Source organism: Terrapene carolina, unplaced genomic scaffold (assembly GCF_002925995.2).
Source record: "Terrapene carolina triunguis isolate 2854851 unplaced genomic scaffold, T_m_triunguis-2.0 Scaffold42, whole genome shotgun sequence".
In the NCBI taxonomy this organism is placed as follows: domain Eukaryota; kingdom Metazoa; phylum Chordata; order Testudines; family Emydidae; genus Terrapene; species Terrapene triunguis.
Window position 1 is genome coordinate 13,099,156 of NW_020664393.1, and position 15,103 is coordinate 13,114,258.

General features: G+C 35.8%; 1 protein-coding gene across 4 annotated transcripts in view; it reads left to right on the forward strand.

The window, feature by feature from the left end:
- The window catches only part of USP45 (ubiquitin specific peptidase 45), an 85,871-nt gene that overhangs the window by 37,202 nt on the left and 33,566 nt on the right, over positions 1–15,103 (forward strand). The window contains exons 8-10 of one of the 4 annotated variants that reach the window (XR_002908028.3): positions 1,558–1,688; positions 12,987–13,085; positions 14,345–14,706. Coding sequence is in view for 2 of the 4 variants with exons in the window: in XM_024198422.2 (XP_024054190.1) it covers positions 1,558–1,688 (131 nt within the window). In the remaining 2 variants the exon portion in view is untranslated. Of the gene's footprint in view, positions 1–1,557; positions 1,689–12,986; positions 13,086–14,344; positions 14,707–15,103 lie in introns of those variants that run through there. The other 3 variants (XR_002908027.1, XM_024198422.2, XM_024198424.2) reach the window with 3 other exon arrangements.

Here is a 15,103-nt window from a genome sequence, read left to right on the forward strand (position 1 = left end):
TGCATTTATTAACTGTTAAGAACAGAAAAGGCATTGTCTAAATGGAGAGAAATGAGCAGAGTGATCTGTGATAGTTTTCAATTTGACAGACATTCTCCAAAGTTCTACAAGATGGTAATTTATGCCTGTACTTTTGTATGGGTCTGACTGTTGGGCACTGAGGAAGAGACAGGCACATATCTTGAATATAGTGGAAGTGAAAATGTTAAGATGGATCCTTGGAGTTACAAGGATGAACCATGTTTGGAACAAACAAATTAGGGAAAGAATAAAGATGATACCTATTATAGGAAAGTGGAGGGAATCCAGTCCTAGATTGTTTCGGCATGTGAAAAGAAGACTGGAAGAATGCATAGAAAACCGGGTGTTAAACTTCTAAGTGAAGGGTCAAAGAAGGGTTGGAAGACCCCAGTTGGATGGATGGATGGATGGATGTCATACAAAAGGATTTGATTAGCTGTGGAGTTTCTGAGGAACTGTTTCAAGACAGACTGGAATGGAGAAGGAGAACTCCAAGAGCTAACCCGATAAAGATGGGACTAAGGCTAGAAGAAGACTCGTATATGCTTGACAGCTAGTTTTGGTGAAAATGGGGAGGGGCCCGTAATAGCCAACTCTGATGTCCCAGAAGTCTAAAATAAAGGAAATAGTTAATTTTATAGGAAAGATATAGTTAATTGTACTGCTACCAAATAATTCATCTGTCTGTTACAGTAATGTGTTTGGTGGGTGGTCATATAATTTTAGATTACTTCCCTTCCTTCGTAATAGCTATTGCTTTGCAAATAGGAGATAGAAGGTGAGGAAAAATTACAAATTACAAAATCTGATGTCTACTAAAATACTATAGCACAAGAATGTACAAAACCCAGGGAAGAGAAATAAGAGCTGAGCTATATTGTTTGCTTCCTTTGACTTCATCTTGGTGTGGTTTCTTACTCAAGATTTGAATTTGGGAAGCCAGACTTAGATGAAAGAAGTGAGAAATGTGATAGATGCTGTGCTGACAATACTTGAGGTGCTAAAGTACCTGACAGGATTATTCCAACATCACAAACCCACCCTATAAATGCAATTGACATAAAAAAGAGAAAAAATGAAATGGGACAGATCTAGACCTTCTGAACGTTTAATGAGGAATATATCTGTATGTGAAAACCAAGCTAATGAATTCATTACTATATGTTTCACTAAGTTTTATATTAAATTTCACTTCAGTCTTCAGTTAGTAAGCCACTTTCCCCTCCCACCTTCCCGAATTAATACTAACCATCAATTTATATGTCCGTATGAAAAGTTGCTTGATTCTGAAGCTATTCTTTTAAGAAACAAAGGTGTATATGGGATTTTTCTTTGACTAAGATTCAGTCAGGATAAACTAAACTTCTGAAATTTAATGTATAAATTACTAACCATTGAGTTAAATTTTTTAAGCCTTACTATCAGTTACATTGATCTTTAGTGTAAATGTATTAATTACAAAACAAGTCTTGTGCATCAGTTATATCAGCTAATGGCATCCATGTTACTGATACATAATTCAACTTTGTTCCAAAGGATCCTTTGGTGGTGAACCTCTCAAGCCCTGGACCTTTGACTTCAGCCATGTTCTTGTTCCTTCACAGTATGAGGGAAGCTGGCAAAGGCCCTCTTTCTCCCAAAGTTTTGTTCAGCCAGCTCTGTCAAAAGTAAGTGCAATCAATAGTTTTGTTTTTAATGAAGTTACAAAGGGTGCAATCTCTAGTATTTAAAAAATATTAATTTATTGATTAATGTGGGTCAGACTAAAATATAAGCCCATAATCTGACATTATTAATAATATTTCAAGATATGCTAAGTCACTACTCCTTGCTTTCAGTGCAGTAGTATATTCTTCACTCAGTTTTAAATAACTCAAGTGATGGGACTGTTGCTACTTGGGAGACACTTGGATGGTGGTATCCCTCATTTAGGTGTATCACTCATATTGAAGCCAGTGGGAGTTGCATCTGTCTGTCTGACTTTGCCCCTTACAATCTAATAGATTTCACGCTTTGGACATTTTTCTAATATTCAGCACAATTTTTCTTTGTTAAATTTAATCCCATTCATTCTAGTTAAACCTCTTTTGACCACTCTAAACAATTACTTTCCTTCCTGGATGTTAAAACACTTAAACTATTTGTGCATAACTTACACAGATTTAGTTGGCATTTATCCTTATACATTCAGTATTTTGGCTTGAACTCCAATTAATTGCAATGGGCTTTTTAAAGAACAGGTGGTGGGTAGAAGCTAAGAAAAAAGTCATTAAAAAGATTTAATTTTCAGGCTTCTGGGAAGGTAATATAGTAGGAATAAAATACATGGATAGTGGCTACCCTGTGTCAAATGTATGTATGTATGTATGTGGTTTTTTTTTTAAAGTGTTTAAGCTTTTAAATGTGAATCCTGTGCTATGATGTTTTGCTTTGGCTTTGATCCAAAACTAAAAGGGCCTAGCAAGCAAGGACTTGAAGCACTATTGAGATGGCATATGGCTCCAGATTGAGAAGAACTTGCAAGCCCTAAAGAAATGCATGTTTCTTAGGGTGGAAAATGTTCACAGTGTTGCTTTATGGGTGTGTTTAATTGTGGACAGACAAATTTATTTTTTAAAACACCTGTAGAAGTGCTATAACTGGATCAAATTTAAAAGTTAAATGTTTAAAGGACTACACTGTAAGTAAAATAATCTGTAGGTTATGATAGAGCAATGTAGAGCAATACAGTTGCAATTCACATTTTAAAAAAGTATGAAATATTATAATGTGGTGGTAATTTTATTTGCTGTGAAATTATTGTACACCACTCAATGCCTTTATGTGAGAACACCTATTATTATAGTAACAAGTTGTAATGAGCCCTCTACAGTTCTTGCTTGCACCTGTGCACAAAAAAAGAACTCTGTGAAATCCTCCAGTACCCCAAAGCTTTTTATTTTGATCAGAAACCAGCACTGGTATGAAATAGTTGTGAGCTAAAAAAACTCTTTTGGGTAGTGACATACAGTTGACCATGGTGAGTGGCTCACTTTGCCCTAAACTTCTAGTATCTTGTACAGCCACACGTAGCTTTTAAACTGAAGCAGGATTGACCATTTCAGGTAAGCAGCCCTGCATTATTTTCCTGTTCTTTCTCCCCCTTTCCCCCTGGGCATTATTTTGCTCTCAAATTTTGCCTGCAAAGGTGCCTGGTGCACTTTTTATTGTACTTGATTTTCATTTGGTGTTTGTACTGTAGAAGAGAATATCAAATGCATATTTACTGGATTTAAATAAAAACAGCCATCTTGCATATATAGCATTCTTTACCCTCTAAAAAGCATATGGGATACTTTCCCACTTTATAAAAACAAAATGTGATATAATAATATAAACATACAACACTTCACAGAAATTTCTCGAAACAGATGAGGATTATTATTATTATTATTATTATTATTATTTTCAGCAAAGGGATTAGAAGGAAAATTACTAAATATGGGGCCAACAACTATTCTGTATATATCTGAGGGGTGAGAGGGAAACAATAGCATGCTTTTATAAAGTGGTGAGGGATGAAATAGAACATTTTGGAGGAAGCAAATTTCATACTGTGGGGCCTGCCTCAGCAAAAGTATGATCACCTGTCAACTTCAGACAAGATGGAGGTATTCTTAAATGACAGCTTGTGTGTGTGCGTGTGTGTGTGTGTGCGCGCACACACAGATAACGGATAATTCAAGGCTTCAAGCAGTGTAACACATTCAATAGTGTTAAACATTTTTAAAACCAGCAGTGCTGAATTTTAGATCAGGCCTGCACTTTACAGTGACTGTGTAAAAATGTTACCTTAATCACCTGATCAGCTTTTTGTTATTTAGAATGATCGCTGCTGACTTTAGTAAAAACTTACTCTTATCACTACTTTTTACACCTGTTGCCCTGTAGAACAAACACAACTCCGAGAGAGATTCTGATTCTTTTCTGGCTCATGCGTCAATACTAGAACTGTTAGCCAAGTCCCCATTAGCAGGAAATTGTGTGTTCAGTTACACTTGTGCAACCCCACTGAAGTCAACAGACGGCTGCACAGGTATAACAAAGGGCAGCATTTGACTTGCAGAATCCTTTGTTCCTGATGGTGATGCATGAGCCAGAAAGAAAACAGGCTGACATTCAGCAAACTCAACTGAGTTTGCAAGTCTGGAACCTAGAAAAAAATATTTATTTTATTTAAATGGTTCCATAAAAAAATTGTTCTGTTTTAAAAGTATAAACACTGAGTTCCACCCTGGCATTTTTATTTATTTATGTGATTGTGATGGCCCTAACCAGTGAGAATTCCTTGTTGCTGCACATTCTCAGTAAGCTACGAAATAGACATCTAGCTACTTATGAGCCTGGCAAAGAGGGAATTGGAGTAATAGAGCCTTGTATCCACAAATATGTTGTATTACTATTGTCTGGTCCTCACAGGTTAAATTCTAGATAAACTGGAATAAATTCTCCAGCTAAAAAAAGTCTACTTCATTTAATTCAGATGAATGTACATTAATTTATTTAGTGTAATTCTGCAGTTCCTGCTCTAGAACAAAAGTGTCCTGCATTTTAGAAAACAGAACATCTATATTGCAAACATAGAATAAGAGCTTAGTCTCATACAGGAATTATTATTAAAGATAATGCTTTGCTTCATTAAAAGATTTTAGTGAACAAGATCATAGCATTCCTAGTTAAGACTGATCAAAAAACACAGAAATTGCTTAATACAGTAAGCTATCATCATTGTTGAAGCTTGTGTTACAACAACAGTTCAGTCCCCTCTTCAAATTCTTATATTTTAGAAAGCCATTTAAAACTGGGGTTGACTGGGTATATCTATCTGACCAACAGAAGGTGCAGTGATTTTTATATACCACGCCCACTTCAAATAATGTCAATAAAATAGTCTGAACAGTGCAGTCTTTTAGTTTTAGTAACCTGACTACTGTCAGTTTAGTAGAGATTATTGTCACAGGTCTACCAATAAGCTGATTCTTTGATCTCATTGAGATATGGAACCTTCATCAGAGAGACATTTTAATAGTTAGCTAGGAAATTATCTCATTATATGGCAACGTTCTATAGCTAGTGATTGAAATTATCTAGTAATATTTACTGAAAATGATTAAAAACAATCAACGTCAGAAAATGTGATGTTGGCAAAATAAACTATTTGATTTCTGAAGTTTTGCTCCAATAAAAGGATAGCCAAATGAATGAAAGGCACTCTTATTAAGCTAATAAATAAGAATGGCTTGGGAGCGGTTTCTGTCTGTTATATAACATTATGTTTAATTTCACTCTGCACAATGGAGCTTCTCAACTTCAATGTCAACGGGCAGCAAAAATCTTATGAAAAAAGTTAGTGGGCAGCAGTCAATACTAGACCACAATAATAAAAGAAGCTTAAATCACAGTATAAATTAAAGGCCTGGAATTACTTTTTCAAAGTTGACTTGGAGGTTGTATAGTAGTGCATAAGAAAAGTACACTCCCATTTGTACCTTTTGTAAATCGGTATGGACTCTTATTTCCATCCTCCTTACTACTCTTGCTTCTGTAATGAAGATGATGAACATATGCCTCCTTTGGGCCCCATCTGGAAAATATCATTAGAGATAAGTGTAGGGTGATCCTTTGGCTCAAAAGTGGAATATGCTTTCTTCAGAACATCAGCCCATGTTTACCCAGGCATGAAGGAATTAATTCCAAACACTCAGACCCCACAAGATAACACATTGCTTTACCACTTGACTATGCTGGCTCCAAATGGCCACACTTTTTTATTTTTTGCACTCTTTTGACTTGCAATTAAAACAAATCCATTTAATTTATGGGCTGAGAAATATTGCAGGTTATTTTTTAAAAAATTGAATTATGTTTCAGGTTCTAATTATACCTTAATTTTGGTATAACTCTTAATTAGAACTAGAATCAGTTAATTCTTTCTGAAAAGATTGTTAGTATGCTTAGTATTTGGAATTTAGAACATTTTTAGTAATTTACATTTCAGAAATTACTAATATTAATTACATTTAATGAAACATTAAAATATATCAAAGAGCCCTTACTCTTTGTTATATTTTACAGTATATTTAAAGGAAAGATATGAAGCTAAAACAAAATGTTGGATTTTGTCCTTTTTTTGCTCCTTTATTATATATGAATGGGTCTTCAAGCTTTCTTTCTTTAAGAAGTTCTCCTTTTTTGTTTGTTTTTTTTTACATTTTGAAATATGAAGACTATCCAGTCCTCACTTCCTCTCAGCTGGAGGTCCTTGGCAAGAGAAGGTCTGAATAGAAATGGTTATTATTTGAGCTTAATCTCTCCCCTACCACAGAACTGAGATGAAGAGGAAGCTAAATTCTCTCTTAGTGTAGGATTCAGCTAAGATTGTCATAGAATCATCATCCCCCCTCCCTCAGTTTGATGGAGGTAAAGTTGCATTTAGAAAGCAAGTTTGACAACCTTGTGTGTGACATCACTCTGTAGGTCCTCCAAAATTATTACTAAGGACCTCCAACAAAGAAAAAGGAAAGCCCTGATATTTCTAAAAATACATAATCTGTAAGATATTTTTTTAATTATACACTTTTTTGGGCTCAACAGTTACTTTTAATAGAAAAAAATTGTTAACCTACTAAAAATTTGCTCCCTGAGTCTGTTAGCAAAAATTTATAAACAAGAAAATATTGGATTTGTATTAAGACCATACATTTTGTTTTTAATGTCGTAAGATGTCACTACATCAAATGGTGGTAGGCTTGTTTATTGAAGTCTACTTTAAAACACTGGAAATATAGCAGTAGTGATTTGCCAAAGCTAATTAGTGGCCTACTAGTTCGTTCTAGATCAGATTGCCTGATTAGAGAATGGCTGGCTATAAACTGGAAACTAGATGTCAGCCTACTTTATTTGGAGCATGGTAACAGTATTTTGAAGGTAGTATTAACTGGCTGGTGCTCTGAAATATTAGTCAGCGTACGAGAATGGAAGAAGAAGCTGTAATTGAAACTAACTATTGTGAAGATTTGTTCTAAATTTATAGCCAATGCTACTTGAAATAACTTAAAACAGGATGAATTAACAAAAATGCAGTTTTTCCTTTTACATAATTTTACCTCATCTATAAGAAAAACAGATGGAATCATCCACAAAATATTTTTTACTGAAAATAAACAACCTAACATACTCTATTCTGTTACGTATGGATTGCTAAATTGATTTCAGAAGTTTTCTTTATTTTGAAATCCCTTTTCCCCCGACAGTAACTGCAAATTAGAAAGAAGAGTAGATCTATTCATCTTTAATTTGGGAAAAGAAAGTTTGTTGAATTTGAAGTAGCTGAAACGTGAACGGTTTCAAGAAGGTAAAAGTCCAAATAACTTCTAGTGGGGGGGAAAAAAACAAGAAGAAGAAGAAGAAGAAGAAGAAGAAACACTACATTGAAAAAATACTCTGGGTTTGTGGTCTGGTGAACCCAGTGCATTCTCCTCTCAGGAAGTAAGAGAAGAATTATCATCCACAGGAGGTATAGTCTTGTAGCTGTGTGGGATGAGATTACCTGTTAGTTCTTATATGGATGCATATATATAGGAGTATGAGGACTTGGAGTGCTTCAGCAAAGATTTTTAAATGTGATGTCCCCCTCCCTGCACCGGAGGCCAGTGTCTCAGTCCACAATTTGTTGGTCTAGTATAATGGATCTTTCTTCAGCAAGAGAAGTATACTGTGCCTACAGTGATGACCCTAACTGGATTTCACTTGACTAGTTCCTTCTGAGTTGCATGATGATTGTGAAGGTGGGAAGTTGTGATCTGTTTGTCATGACCCTCCAGAATGTAAATATACTTTACATAATGGTCATTTACAAACCACTGGAACAATTTACCAAGGGTTGTAGTGGATTCTTTAACACTGGTAACTTTAAAACAAGATAGGATATTTTTCTAAAAGATGTGCTCCAGGAATTATTTTGGTCTGTGTTATACAGGAGGTCAGATTAGATGATCACATTGTTCCCTGCTAGCCTTGGAATCTATGAATGTACGGTGAAATGGCAATTTTTAAGTCTAAGTAGGTGAAATACTGAAGCTTTCCGCAACTCATGATACATTTTCCTTATTCTTCATGTTTACAACTACAGTACCTGCTTGGCAGGAATAATACAAGTCTGCTACTTTTTTGACTAGAAAACATGCTGTACTCTAATAATATTGTTTTCATGTGTGATGTAAGGTTGGTTCCTCAAAAATAGATATTCTTCCCTAGTGTTGATATAGGTCATATGGGAAGTGTAGATCTGGATAAAATTGGTATTAATGTAATTTTTATACTCTAGAAGAGTGTGTGATACACTCTTATCTGGGAGAATTAATAACACTATTAGTGTAAGATGTGAGCGGCATTGCTATAATTAAACATCTGATGCTAGCAGTCCTTCTAGAGTTTGGTACTAGAGACTCAGTTTTCAAACGTGAATGCTTAGTTTTGCTTTTTTCATGTTCCTGTAGGATGTGAGGCACCCAAATACTTGCTTAGATGCCAAGTGCCACTTTAAATACCCAAATACAGAGCTAGATACCTTAACTGTTTGAAAATAACACTTCTGAACTCTTGCTACCATCTAAGGCTAGAAGTGTTTAGTGAAAGAGAATTCAAGAGGCTAAGGGGGAAAGAAGAACAATAAGGAAGGAGTTGAGGGGGAGAAGAGTCAGGAATGCACAGTTGAGGATGGAAACAGGACATGTAGAGAGATGAAATAAAGAGCTGGTACCATTTACCAGTCCATGACAAGAAGCCCTGATTCTAAAAATAAAGCTAAATGTCATCCAGGAAGCCAGGAGTGAAAGTAACCTGAAGGGGAGGTGCAAATTGGTTGACTAAAGGTTAAAAAAAAATTGAGGCGTGACCCTTCAAAATTATGAGCCCTGTCTTAAAGTTCTAGATGGGCCATTGAATACCTTCACCCTTTTATGTATATTAAGTATATAAAGGGGTAATTTGTGATAATTTATAATAAAACAATGTAAAACAATAGTGTTAATTTGGGGGGAATGGTGGTGGTGGGTCGATCACTTGAGGAAGGGGGGGAAAAAAGAAAGAAATGGATGATTCTTTCCATAGCAACTGTTTAGCGTCTGGTACTAATTCATCCACTGTTAATTTTGTTAGTGTTGCAGCTGTCAGACGTTTTGCTAGGACAGATTGTGTGCATAGCTACAGGGCCCTTCTGTTTGTTTTCCACTATTCTGAATATTAGGACTGCAGACTTTTGACTTATCTAGAGACTTAGTGACTGACACAACATTTATGTATTAAGAGGACCTAAATATTTCCTATATTTGTTATGGCTGAATAATTTTATCAGTGGAAGAAACTTCAGTTACTTTGTTTAGATTTGTGCACCGAGTTAATATTACAGTACTTGAGTGGTTAGTGTCAATGAGTGTATTTTCAGGTATCAGAAAAACTGCTCTGTACTTCCCCCCCTAATACAACTAATTGTTTTGCTGCATGAATGTTGCTAAACAAGATTTTATTGCTGGTCTCCAGGATGACGTGGAACAAGTTACTTCTGGTGAAGAAGAGATCTCTCTTTCTCTCTCTCTTTCCTGATGTATTGTAAAGCATAGGGAAGGATTCACTGGGGATATGGTGAATTGAGGTTACAAGCACTTACGTGTACTGAGCTTTTTGGAGACACATCTTACAGAATGCTTGGAACATTCCACCATCATCATGGCTGCTGAGAAAAATAATGTTTATGGAAAGTTGAGATAATGCTACAGGTGATTCATGGAATGAAGGCAAGAGAAACCATTTTTCTTTATTTGTTAGTTTGTTAGGACACTTTTTTGTAGGAGGAGGATTGAGGATTTTCCACAATTTTCTTTGTTTTTTAATTGAAAAAGTTCCCAGGTTTCACTACACACCTTACTTCATTAAAACAAACAAAACCCCTCCCCCAGCATCAGACTGTAAGGGATGCTTCTTTCCTGAGTGACCATAGAGAATTTTTATGAGAGTCTCTGTGACTCGCATAAATGTACTTGCTCCACTTCTGTAGCTCTGTAGCAGAGAAAAGGGGACCTATCAGGCTGACCTTTCCCTCTTGTGCTGCTGACATAAAACCACATATGTTGGTGTTGTGGACCCCCTTCCATCACTGCAAAAATAAGTAGGCGACACACCGTTCTTAAATTAGACTAAAGAACACTGTAAGGAACTTCAGAAAAACCTAACAAAGCTAGGTGAATGGGCAGCACAAACTTGGATGAAATTAATTGCTGGCAAGTGCAAGGTGTTGCACGATGTCAGGAATAATTTGTACTACTCGTATATGTTCCTGGATTCTAAATTAACTATAACCGCTCAGGAGGAAGACCTGTACATCATTTGAACAGCTCAGTGAAAATATTTGCTTTGTCTGTAGAGGTGGTAAACAAAGCAAACAGAATGTTTATTCAGATGTATAAAGAACAGGATAGAAAACAATACTGAAAATATTTTAATGCCGTAATATAAATAATTGATATGCTCTAACCTGGAATACCGTTCAGTTCTGGACAGTCCGTCTCAAAAAAGATACTAGAGAGGCAAGGTGGGTGAGATAATGTCTTTTATTGGACCAACTTTCAAGCTACACAGAGATCTTCTTCAGGTCTGGGAAACTTATTCAGAATGTCACAGCTAAATAAAAGGTGGAACAGATTGTTTAGTATAAGTAATTAATACATATTTCAAGGGACCATTCAAGGTGAAGTGGCCTGATAACACCCTTCCAGTCATAGGGGGGAAAGGAAGCAGAGGGTGGGGGAGAGGCACCTGGGTCAGTGAGTTATTGATTTTTGTAATAAACTGTAAATCCAGTGTCTCTATTCAGTCAATGATTTTTAGTGTCTAGCAAAGTTATTACCGGTAATTTAATTTGTTCCACCTAGTGTTTAACTGTGACACTCCGAGTACATTTCCCAGACCTGAAGAAGAACTCTGTGTATAAGATATTACCTCACCCACTTGCCTCTCTAGTATCCTGGGACTGACAGGGCCACAACAACACTGCATATGAAAGGAAAAAAAAAAAAGATACAGCAAAAATAGAAAGGATCCAGAGAGAGGCAACAACAAATATTTAGAGGCACAGACACACTTCCATATGAGGAGAGGATCTTTAAGTATTTTGTCATTAATTTTCCCATGACTCGTGAAGAAAGTACAGGAGAGAAGGTTTTTTATTTTATTTTTTAAAAATCAGGATAATGTATTGCCTTTGTAACTACTTTATTACAATTGTGGATTTTTTTTTTAGAGTGTTGCTTAATTCTGAAAAATAAAGGGTGACTTAATGTAGAATACATATGAAGAGTATTATACTTTAAAAGAACTGGGTTACTTTAACAAAAATAGTATTTGTGGTGCGCATATTTAACTAGTACTGTATAATTTTCATTGTAAAAAATAGCTACATTCTAACTGGTAGATAATGATTAGAAACATCTTTTTAGTTGATGTACAAGATATAAATGCTTGACCCCAAGATCAGCAATGAAATGATAGGCTTAAGTAATAAGTACATGGCTGTCACAGTTGTCCTTCACTTCTTATGACCATTAACAGGAGTTCAACCTGTTCTGTCATTATACTGCTGACACTGTACAACAGGTTGTAGCGCATTGGCACTGGCTTCCATATGTCGGCACATCTGTGAGCGGTCAACTCAACCAACCATCTTAGAGTCCTCCACTTTTGCCAAGGATCTTGCTTGAAGCATATTTTCAAGGAGACCAGAGCACATCTTTTAGTTGTCAGATTTCTATGAATCCGTGTTGATTAATTCTTTTACTCTCAATTTTTTGTTAATAAGGATAGGAATCTTCCTGTAAATACCCTGCATTGTACTGGTTCACCTTTTTATATTCTTCTCCCCCAACATCCTCCCAACATAAACAAAAAGCAGACCCACTAATCCTGAACATTTTTCCACAGCATTGTAGAGATTTAGAATTAACTGTGGCATTATATAGCACGTTACAGGCATGGGTGCCCAATTGTTCATATATTAATCAGTGTGTTAACAATGACATCACTTGTCAGGCAAAGTGAACCAGCCAAACCTTACTTACCATCTTTTAAAAAATGTTTTCCTGTCACTTCACCTTTAAAATGTTAATTGTTATACTCCAATCCTCATTTCATTCCATATAATAGCATGTGATCATTGTTAGTTCTTTCAGTTAATCCATTTTAGCTATAGTGAAGGTCTTAAAAATAGAGCAAAGTCTAAAGAAAATTTTTAAAAACCACCACTTCTAGCCCTGTTAAATGCCCCTCACACTACAATAAAACTCTAAAACAAAAGGTGTCTTAATGATTTCTGTTTAATCGGAACTACCACATCTTGTTGGTCATACATGTCCTTTCCCATTTAAGACAATAAAGTTAATATGTAGAATATCAAATGAAAATGTTCTCCCTTGGAATTTTTTACTAAATTAATTCTGAGTAATAGTATATGTTGTTAATTAATGGGAAACTATACTATACATCCATTAATGATAATGAAAGATGTATGCAATTTCCTTGAATTGCGTTACTAATCTGTCTCTGGTTTAAGTGAGTTGTACTTATCCTATATAAAAAAGGACTTTATATCCTTGCTCATTGTTTTGACTCTAGAAAATGTCAGGTTTCATCCTCATCAGTTCTTTCCCTCCTCCCCCCCCCCTCCCATTTCTCTCCCAGGTGTGGGAGTTATGTATGTACAGATATGGGACGATATCTGTTGAATATATTGACAAATTTTGGGTGTTTTAAAACAGCAAGGTATATACAGTAATACTGAAAGTCTCATATATGTGGTGAAACCCAGCAGTTCTCCAACTAACTTGTTTTTCCAAAAGTGAGTTGATTTTACAGCTTGTTACTTAAATAAATTTCAGAGTGAAGAATGACTTTATAGATGTCACTTCTCTTGCCCTATGTTAACCTAGAAGACCTCCGTAGTGTATGACAAACAGGCACAGAATGCAAATTATAAGGTACTATATTTACAAATATGAGTGTTTGATCTGCACATATACTGTGCATTTGTGTAATTATTAATGCTCATTATTGTTATTTATTATTTTTGTTGTAGCATCTAGGAGCCCCATGTTTCACATCCCTTCAGTGTTCCTCTCACAGGCTATTGGTATGATATTTCCAAAGCAAAGCTGACCAGTTCTGTTACAAGACTAGAAAAAATCATATTGTCTTATAGCTCAAGACCTTGTCTGGACAAGTGAAATTACTGTGTACTGGACAAGGTGATGACATGCATTTAAAAGTAAATGCACTGACTAGCCAGAGTATGTAACCTGAGCCTGAAAATGAAAACTCTCCCTCTTGTGTTGATTTAATTTTAAATATAATTGAGCAGTGGAAGAAATAGTTTTTTTCCGGCAAGTCTGCTAGTTTGATGAAATTTTTACTTGGGCTCTGCTCAACCAGTTTTGCCCCTTCCTACATTTTGTGGAGGGTGCATGTGGCTAACTATGCATGTGCTGTTCCCAAAGTGCAGTAGGAGTTATACCTACCGTATGGTGACATTTACAAGGAAACTTCCGTTTAAATCTCAGGTTAGATGCATTGACCCGGGATTTTAATTGAAGTCAGATCAGCAGCTTGTTCTGGAAAACAGGGCATGCAATATTGTGACAGAGGGGATAGTATCTGTCTATAAGCATCTTTAATGTGCAGTAAAATTATGTTAAGAATAAATACTTAAACATAGTCTCATTTAGATTATAAATTTGGAGACACCAAAACTATAGATCTGTGTAGTACTTTGAAAAGTTGTCTAACAAGGATTCTACAATCCTGGCACCAAAGGATGTATGAAAATATTCATAGAGATCTTTACTTAACTTTGCATTAGAAATTAATTTTTGCTTGATGAATATTTGTTAAAGTATGGATTATATGTTATATTGGACTGTTAGTATAAAGGGGACTCACAGGGTTTTGATGGGAGCCATGATTTAGGCTATCGTCTGTCTACCATGAGATACAGTGTTTGTTTTATAAATAGATAGCTACCCATGTAGCTTACAAACATGTCATTTGTAGAAACTGTTGGCCCAGCCTGAAATAATTTTGCTTCATTTGGGTTTGAGAGGTGGACAGTGATGCCTCTGACTCTCTCTTCAAATAATAAATTTGCTAGTGGTCGTTCCAGTTTTTTTCATTTGTCTTGGGTAATAACTGTAAAATCAGCAACTGCCAGTGTTCCTTCTGTGTCCTTGCCCTGACTCCGAAGCTGGCTCGTTTCTTTTGCTGCTGATGCCAGACACCATAAAAGAGGACAGCTCGAAGGACGCACTGTGAGAGGACAAGGACAACACCAGACATATGTTTGGATTCCTTGTTTGACAGATTTCTAATTCATAGGGACCAGAAATTTTGTAGGAATAGACTACAATAATTGTGGTGTTTCTGAAACATGTGGTAGTTTAGATCATTGTTTAATGTGGGAAGTATTTAGGTGTGGTAGTGGTAGGGAGGGAAGTGTATACTAGGAATTGTAAGCAAGCATTTGATATTGCACATCTAAAAGATACTCAATTTTTTTGGCATATTCTCGTTTGTTGTTACCAAATGAAGCATACGAAATGAGTGTGTGTGTGTGTGTGTGTGTGTGTGTGTGTGTGTGTGTGTGTGTGTACCTCATTGAAAATGTGACACACTGAGTTTGTTCTTTTTTACTCATTTACCTCTTGTTACTCCCCTAGCCCTGTTCTTGTATCTAGTATCATGGATGCATAAAAAAAATAACTTTTCCTGTGGACGAGGAGCCTCATAGGAGCAAGAATAGTGAATTTTGGCTGATTAAAACTCCCCCATTTATTTATTTCAACAACTTCCTGTTTTCTCTCCCATGTACTTGAAAATGTTCAGCATGCAGTTAGATAATATCTCTTTCCTTTTGCAGTGCTTTCAAAGAACTTCATTGTAGATTCAGTGCTCTCCAAATAGCATTCAATTCTATATCTATATTCATTGGGGCATTTGGAATGCA